This window comes from Melospiza melodia, chromosome 1 (assembly GCF_035770615.1).
Source record: "Melospiza melodia melodia isolate bMelMel2 chromosome 1, bMelMel2.pri, whole genome shotgun sequence".
Lineage (NCBI taxonomy): Eukaryota > Metazoa > Chordata > Aves > Passeriformes > Passerellidae > Melospiza > Melospiza melodia.
The window spans coordinates 44304502-44314030 of NC_086194.1; the positions used below are offsets into that span (position 1 = coordinate 44304502).

General features: G+C 38.8%; 1 protein-coding gene across 1 annotated transcript in view; it reads right to left on the reverse strand.

Annotated features, from left to right (window-relative positions):
• ACAD11 (acyl-CoA dehydrogenase family member 11) overlaps window positions 1–9529 on the reverse strand; it is a 29057-nt gene that overhangs the window by 19291 nt on the left and 237 nt on the right. Inside the window, 9 exon segments of the mRNA XM_063155861.1 lie at window positions 1666–1789; window positions 1931–2037; window positions 2460–2581; window positions 3170–3317; window positions 5018–5182; window positions 5605–5766; window positions 7132–7257; window positions 7463–7562; window positions 9373–9529. Coding sequence (XP_063011931.1) covers window positions 1666–1789; window positions 1931–2037; window positions 2460–2581; window positions 3170–3317; window positions 5018–5182; window positions 5605–5766; window positions 7132–7257; window positions 7463–7562; window positions 9373–9529 — 1211 coding nt within the window.

Here is a 9529-nt window from a genome sequence, read left to right on the forward strand (position 1 = left end):
AGAAAGAAAATAAAAGATGCTGTTTAAATTAAGAACACATGTAACACACAAATAATAATACATCTCTTCCAGACCTATGACCCAAGGAACCAAGTAAAAAATATTCAACACAGGTTTACATTATATAGTTGGCTGCATTATAAAATTAAATATATCATTGGAAGTTCATGGCAAGCTATTCATTCTGCAAGACTTTAAATATCAGATGACCCCAATCAGTACATTAACTACTATTTGGTATTGTTTAAAGCATGTGATGGAGATAGTATCCTAGGAGGTCAGTATTTTCTGGAGATAAAAGTACCTATTGACAACAGTACACACAAGAGGCACAAACCCAAAAGTAAAACAACAAATAAAAGCCTGATGTACTGACAGTTAAGATTCAGACACATAACCCAGCTAATCTTTTATTCACTGTGAGGAAAAAAAAGCATTTTCTCTTTCTGTCAAAATAATTCCTTAACAGATAATGTAAGCAGTCATTCCAAGCACCAGTTGTTAGTTTTAAGTGAAACTCTAAATTCAGTAATCTTAGTATTTTCACAAACATGTTTTACTGAGGCACAGAACTTCAAATCTGGCCCAAACCTAGTTATAAAATGAATAAAAGTAGTGCCCAGTTCTGAAAATGACACAATAAAGACAAATGGCCAAGTAGAATTCACAAGTCCTGATTCACAATCCCCGTTACCAGAAATAACATCCAAGCGCAACACAACTTATCTGAAAAACTTGCATGTTTTTTTGTGGTTCATTTGTTTTTTAAAGAAAATATTTTAATTATTGCAAGGCTTTCTTGGACAATCCAAAACTACAATCCCAACTTAGTCACAGAGATACTTTTTAAGAAACTTTGCACATCAAGAGCTACTGCCCTCGACCCCTCCTTGTGATAAGTAGATGTATTCATTAAACATTTAGATTAAGACGTTCTCTGCATTTCTGCTTGACTTGGAAAAAAACATAATTCAAAAAGCCAAAACAACAAATTCTGTATCAAAAGCCATCTGTACTTCCATGAGGCTAAAAGCTGAACCAACTTGCTATGTGGAAATTCCTAACCTCCCTAGGACATGAAGTAAACTACTTCATCTAATTTTCCCTTCTACTAACTATAGACTTTGTGCATATTTCATTATCTGATTTCAAACTTTCATGGGTATTAGATATATTCAGGAATGAGGCTATTCTGACACATTATGCAATCCCACTTTCTGTCACAGCCTAAAAAGCAAGAAACAGAAAAATGCATCTTCATATGGTTAAAATCAGCAGTTTCTATTTTTAAATAGGTGTCTTTAATTCAGTATCTGAGAGTTCTAGGTGGTTGTTAGTCTAACAAGTCTTCTGGCAACTTCCTCTAAAAAGTAACTCTTTCTAAAAAAGAAGGTTTTACACTTCAAAAGTTTAAAAAATAACTCTTTAATTAACAATGCACACAACATTTTAATGTTGTATTTTAATCTTCAAAAGAAATAATGCTGTCTATAATGATTTCTGATAATATTTTGCAATGCAACAATCATTATTGCATGAAAATCAGGCTGTTTTGGAAAAAAAAAAACTAACTAGGAAGACATGACTTCTATACATATTTTTACATTTTTATAACATCTAGTCAGAAAATGTTCCTTTATAAAGAGGTTGATGAAAAGCTTTTACCTTCTCAGCTGGATAAATGTGCTGCTTCATGAACTGCTTAACCTTCAGCAAAATTTCTTGGCCTTTCCTGCTTTGATGGAAGAGCTCTCCAGAAATGCCGTGCTGTGTGCTGCTGAAGGATGACCTAGGGAAGAACATTCAATCCAGTAACAAGACCAGATTTTCCCTCATAATAACAGAAGCTGCCTTAGACAGGCATTTAAATAAATGAAGATGTTGGAAAAGCTTTGCCTTGCCTTTGACCAGTAATCTAGACCACTCTTACCTTTCTGAGAGCTCTAATCCTCTTTGTGCCAAAGGCTCCACAAGCTTTGCAAATTCATGACTATTCTCTGCAGAAGCATTTCCAATAAGATACCTGGCATATACACCCTAAAACCAAAAGAAAACCATATAAGGCATAATTATGCACTTAAAATTGTTTCTTTAACACACTGGTGATTTCTCCAAATATAAAAGTAACACTTTAATGCACACGGTCTTAAAAGGAAAAAAACTTACTGGGATATGCTAATATTGGTTTTGGTACACATAATGGATATAATGAAGATGCTTGCTGCACAAAAGTAGAAATCATATCCCAGCTAAACCAAACAAAAGGCAATCACAAAAAGTAGTAGTGGAAAAGTAAAAACTAAAAAAGACAAATGTCTGCACATGATATGCCAAACGAGCCCAGCCTGTCCCTCAAGCCAACTGACAACAGCATAGACATACAATTATTACCCATGACTAAATGAACTACCCACAAACACACAAGGTATGTGGCATTTCAGCAAGTGTGAGGGTATTACCTGGGCTATCCCTGCCATTTTAAAATAGGACAAAGCAAGAAAAAAGTTCAAGTTGGGTAAAGCAGTGGAAATACGCCGGCAGCGGCAGTAAATGGAAACCAGTTCTTCAAAGGAAGGAGTTTCTACAAAAATAAAAAAAAACAAAGAGTTTTTTTTAGAAGACTCAACATTTTCTATGATTTTTCCCCACTTTATTCTTCAAGCATTTGTGCAGTTTTTATATTTTATGAGGTATTTCTTTTACATAGTAAATATATGATTCATCATTTCTCATGACATAACTGTGATATGGAGAGACCAAAGGAAGTAGGAACTGCCAGAATTTCAGATAACCATAACAATTCCTGCTGCCCTGTGTCTCCACTCCAGTCAGGCAAAAAATTAGACCTGGGGGGAAAAAAAGGCTTTTTTTTGAAAAAAATAAAATATATATTTACATTTACATTTATTTTTTCTTCCATTATCTCTTAGAAAGGTTCAAAATAAGGTTTTACAGAAGTAGCATGCTGTAGCTAAGACAAAGCTTGATAGAACAAAAGTATCTAAAGCATCACTATCAGTATGTTTGCTACAACAAAAAAAAATAAATTATGGAAAAGTTCTTTACAAATGCCAAACCATATGCTTGTGAATTTACCATTTAATTCCTACAACATTTCAAACAGAAACCAAGCCTAGGATTTGTTTCAAGAAAAAGATTAGTTTCATACCTATGGTGTCTTTGAAACCCAAGACAGAGCCTTGACCTAAGTTCTTAATAGATGTAGGCCAAAAGTAGAATTGAGTGGCATATGCTAAATCTGCTAAAGGATGACCAGTAGTTGAAAGTTCCCAGTCCAGCACTGCCAAAACACGAGCCTTAAATAAAAATAAAAACCTCAAGTGAGTGCTAGAAGACATGTTATCTCCCTCCACAAATGCACAACCCACTCAATATCCAAGTGTTTTATTTGGTTACTGTATGTTTAAAATTAAAAACACACTCTAGCTGTCAACAGCAAAGAGTTCCTTTTGGCACTATCTAAAGATCTGCAGAAATTTAACATTCACATAGGGACAGAAAGCCAGGCATTTTTCCAAAGAAAATCTCATTTAAATCTACATTTTTGAGTAGTGTTCTTTCTGTCAGAAACTTCCAAACTCTTCTAGCATAAAAGATGATTGAATTACAATTTCCTAAAGCAGTACTGAGAGTTGTTGTATTTCTTCCCCAGTCCTGTTCCACACTCCTTTAGCATAGAAATTCACACAAGACCATGTACAAGAAAACCTAATTTATCACAACATTGTCCATAGATTAACACTTCTGTGGGGAACTGAATTTCTTAAACAGGAAGTCAATCACTGCCCAGAGTGAGTCTCTGCTGCAATCCTTGCAATGGTGTCATCAGCTGGGTGGTCTGAGACTCCCCACAGTCATTCTGCTAAATTCCTGTAATCCAGCTGTCCTGTCAACTTGAATGACCCCTCCAGCCTACTCATGATCCATGGCTACTTGAAATATGTGGAAAAGTCTTTCCTACATGGCCAGTCCTGCATATTCAGGAACAATTTCTACAGATGACTTAAAATGACCTATGTACAACTTGGTCAATTCCTTCAGTTCCTTCAGGAAGAGCTGGGAGAGTCCCCAAGTCAAATTCCCTGCTTAGGGAATCAATCAGCACATTTAAGCCTATAAATCATGTCTGTCAACTAATCTATGCACAAAATCCCTAGGAATCTCTGGGATTGGTTTCTTTGTCATGAAGCATGAATTGCAGTCATGGTCACAAGTTCCAGTCATGTCCTCTGGTCACAACTCAGCAGGTAGCACAGAAAAAAGTAATGAAACTGTGTTGATATAGGTAGCACATATTTATTTCCATAAACTAGAAACAATAAAACAAAACAAAAAAAAATTCTCTTTTTCTGAATGGGGAACTTTCAGGGTCTCTGTGATCTACACGTGCTCCATAACTAAACAGCTTTGGCAGATTTTCCTTTGCTTCACTAGTGTCAGGTATCCTACATTCAGCTCCTGCTCCAAAAGCCCTTGTTGTTAACTGAAGCCACAAAACAGACATCAGTGGGCTTTGGATCAGATGCTTATGTAGCTCAATGAAGTGAGTCTTCAGCTGCACTGAATCCAATAGGATCTATGCATACAAAATGCTTTGTTCCTGAACTTTGAAGCAGGGACTGAAATGAAGGAATAAATAGAGTATCTCTCAAGGATAGATTGGATGGGGCTCTGAGCAACCTGGTCTAGTAAAAGGTGTCCCTGCCCATGGCCAAGGGGCTGGAAATAGATGATCTTTATGGTCTCTTCCACTCCAAACCATTCTATGATTCTGTGATTCCACTGATTGTATATAGCTCCTGCAACGAAAGCCAGGACTGTATTAGGTACCTAAACACCTTACACAGAGTATAGAGAAGAGTTCAATTTTCTACTGTTTCTTTCAAAGGTGTTCCATGCTCTAAAATAATCCACATATAAGTGTCCTATTACATGATAGGAGTACAAACAAATGAAGGGCCAAAACCTACTAAATGTACAAATACATTTCAAATACCTCTGTTGGGTGGAAGATGATGTTATCTATTCTGAAGTCCCCATGAATCAGCGTTTCTTCATTATCATCAGGTGGCAAGTTGTTTGCTAACCACTCGGCCAGCTTGTTCATGGCAGGAATATCTGTATGAGCAGCTGCATCATACTGTTTTTTCCAAGTTGATACCTTAAAAATACAAACACTCCAACAGATTTTTCAGTTGATTCACAAGTTTTTCAAGACTACAAAATTTTGAAGCACATACTTCTGGGCTTTGGCTATCACCATGTTTCTTGAAAATTCAGTAAAACCTCTGCATTTGCAAATGTGAACTGAGATATCAACAGATGAAATGAAGACTACATCTACATCAATCCTATTTACATAGCCCAATTCTAGTGTTATTCCAAAAGCAAGTCTGTTTTCTTTCCCTAAGTACAGCATTACAGAATCAATCTGAATGTAGTAGTAGCTTCAGATTGTGCACAATTCATTGAACTAAGTGAAGTTTTAATAGCTAAAATACGATAATTATTAATTAACGATTTAGCTTGCAAATCAAATAAACATTCAAAGACCAGACAAAAGAAGAGAATGTTGAGTTGTACCTGTCTTTTGCAGTACCCTGGTCCTCTACCATATCCTTGGAGGCCCAATGACTGCAAATCAAAGGAGTGCAAGAGGGCCAGAGTTTCTATCATTGCAAGATACAGAGCAGAGCACTCTGCAGGGCCCACCTCAGGCAGGGAGATGTCTCGGAAAATGCGACCCTAGAAATGCCATAAATCAGGTATTTATTGGGACATGCACATCAGATGAAAAGAAGTAAAGCTATACATTCCACAGCCAAAACCAAATGTAGTGAACCAACACTCCCTATGCAATCAAAAATTCCTTCCTCATTTATTTTATTCCTCACCCAGGGCCAATGAAGGGATTCATGGTAAACCCAGGTCTATAGTATATAGTGTATCTGTAGATGAAATTCTGAATTAGAGCACTCAATCCAGGTATCCTAAAGCTTGAAAGTACCAGGAAAAACAATGTTACTGTACTGTCTCTAAAAGCTAAGTTGCAGAAAAAATACCAATGAAGACCTCAGGGGAAAGGAGGGGCAGGCAGGGTAATGGGTGGGTTATGAGTACAAAGACTCAAACAATCCAAAGAAATTCACTTATTTTTCTCCTTAAGAGTAGTTGAATACATTTAGAAGATGGGTTTGTTGCTCCATTTTCACAATTGTTAAAAACAGAGCAGTGCTGACCACCATAGAATTGACAGAACATACATTTACATACTTAGAAATGTAACAAGGTTTCTTTTTAAGGTATCACTTTGTTCTAATCAAAACCAGTAAAATTCTCCATCTTTGGAGGATTTTAAGAAATCTGTTTCAAATTTCTCACAACCCTTACATTCTATTAACCTTGACTTACAGTTTTGGTAGGAAGGTTAACCTAATCTTCAGAAACTGGCCCACAAACTAACATTTCTAATTTCCCAGTGAACCTGATAGAACAGGATGCAATGAAAAGGAAAAGGCCTGAATTCAACTTGTCCCAGAGGATAAAAAAAAAAGGAAAAAGACACAGTAGAGCAGACCTATGCTCAAAATCACCAAAATCTAACAAAAAGTGCATCAATTCAGCTACAGCACCCCCAGAGTGGTGGACCACAGACAGAGCTATGCTGTGTTCTTTCTGAAAGTAGTGTTTGAACTAGAATCCTGCTTTGTTTTCAAGAACAGGTGACTGTATGTCAGCTCCTATCTTCAATACTAAAAAGCCTCCAGGATGTCCAAAGATTCATTTTACAGACTGAATTTTTTCCCTCTGACTTGTGTATGATTTTCACAGAAGCAATATTGTCTCATTTCAAGATATCCTTCCAAGAGCTCAAACAAGAACAAGAGGTTAAACACTGAGCTAAAAAATTCAACAAAGTGTGAAATAAGCCCTGGAGAAGCTGAAATCTGTGAGAATCACTGACAGCTAACATTTTTTCAAAACATCAAAAGATCATTTACTCTCATATCACAAAACTGTGCTGAGCGAGGCTCTAACAGAAAGGTTTTAGACAACTTAAAAGCAGCTTGGAGTAGAGAAAAGGGAAGAATCTCACACAGGAGGACCAACCTGCACGTGCTGCATTACATAAAACTCTGTTCCAATGACAGAAACATCACTGCAATACAAAAGGGGCTCAGGCACTGGAAACCCAGCTGAAAATAAGGCTTTCTGCACACGGTATTCTCTATCCACCTGAGGAAGACACAAAAAATTTAGGGTCAATTAAAACCTCTCAAACATAAATGAGCACAGTGAATCCTCTTGAATGTTTAATTATATGTAGTCCAGCAACTCACTGCATTTCTGGACACATTCATCAGTGTGCTGGACCACCATGCATAGACCCTGGTCACCTGCAAAACAAAGTGTTTGGAGCTCAGTGAAGAGTGTTACTTACCTTGTGTGCTCCAGGTAAAAGGGGACCATGGGGCTTCTTCCTGAGCACAAAAGCCTGCCCACCCTTCTGAAGGTAAAAGGTTGGGTTTGACTGGCCTGAGCTGCAGAGAGAAACATTATAATTACTTAAAAATTCAAGTACTTACAAATTTGTAAGCTTCTAACAGAAATTATACTTGCAAAATGCATTGTGACTTGATCTGAACAAAATGGCAAGATGGAGGAAAGCATCTTCTGTGTTGTGGTTTTTTTTTTCCAAATCTGGACTGGAAGAGGCTGCCACAACAGAGAAGTTGTGGATGCCCCTCTCTGAAAGTATTTAAGCCCAGGCTGGATGAGGCTCTGAACAACCTGGTCTAGAGGAAGGTGTCCCTGCCCATGGCAAGATGATTGGAACTAGATGACCTTTAAGGTCTCTTCCCACCCAAACCACTCTAAGATTCTACTCTATGATTAAATTACTGATTATTCTAGTACCAAGCCCCATTGTTTGCCAGCCTGATTATAACATCCAAAGATTATACTTAAGGTACAGCCTATAGGAACTGTAAAATTTTAAAGAATGCATGTTGAAGTCACAGAGAAAATTAGACATTTCAATCACATGTAATAGAGAAGGACAACCCAGTTAAACCCTTCATCACACCTTGTCTATCACATTCTAATCAAACTCATTGATCCTTATTTTCCCCAAGGCTCATTGATCCTTTTTTTCCTCAAGTGTTAATCTGCATGCTTTTCTCTCCTTATTCTTGTTCATTTTAAAGAAGTATTCTGATCTAGACCAATAAACAATTAGACAACTATTGGAAAATAAAAATCAAATGAACTTTTGCCATCATTTCTCCCATTATGTTTCCATTCTCCCCAAAGCAGTTAGGGCACAGTTTGTAATAGTTTAAAAAGTTTGACTGACAACACTTTGCCTGGAACAAAACAAATTTAGGCCAGCTGAAGCCTTGAACTGTAATTACAAGACCAAGAAGTAAAAGCATAGATACTAACAAACTTTTAGCAGACTTTACTATGACTTTACTATTAGCTACTCTCCTAAGGCTCCTCCTAAAGTCTTCTCAGCTGAAGAAGATTAGGGCAGACTGAATGAATTAATGTTTTATATTTACATCAGAAGACAATGAAAAATTGTTCACTGTTTCTTAGTGACAGCTGCAGATAAGTTAGTCAAGATCACACCTACAAAGGAATTAATCCTTATTTTTAGAAAAACTTTACTTCTAATAGTTAGTTCCTGACATGAAGTCGTGCAGCCACACCACTGATTTGCTGAATGCAAACTCAGCGCTCTACGGAACAGAGGCTTTTTGGTGTAGCACCTCCCTGGCACACTGCATGATGCTCCCCGGGCAGTAACAGGAATCTCAGCTCATCCTAACCCTGCTCTCGTGCATTTGCTTACCTGGCGATAGCCTAATGTTTTCACTATTGATTTCTCAAGCCATGTGTGTGTTTGTGAACATTGCTATTCGCTGTGCAATTAAAGATGGAGCACATCAATTGCGATTTATGTGTAGGTAATCAAACAATCGTGGATGTACTCCGAGGACGGCGGGAAGCCCATCCAATACACAGCCCGCCCACAGGCGGCCACAGGCTGAGTGTGACAAAGGGCACTTCGGCCGCCACCGCGAACTTTGCCTTCTCCAGCAGCTCAAAGGGCGAGCTAGGACATGCCTTTAATTGGACTAAGAATGCATCTTAAAAATCCATCGATGGCTGCTGCCCGCCATCCCAGCAAAAGGCTCTACCTTTGACCACTTTCCCTGGCGGGCGGCAGCGAGCGGCTCCTCTGCCCGCCCCTCCCGGGCGCTCCGGGGCAGGGGAGCGGCGGCGGCGGCCCCGCCACCAGGGTTAGTGCCCTGTCACCTGTGTCACCGGTGTCACCTGCGTTACCTGTACTGCCTGACAGCCAGCGCGCCCGCGGGCTGCCGAGGGAAGCCGGGCAAGCGGCTGCTCAGGTACCGCTCCAGGCTGCCCTGGTCGAAGCGGTGCTGCGGCCGCACCTCGCTAGTGCCCGGCTCCGCCGCCATCCTCGGAGGCCGCACCGGAG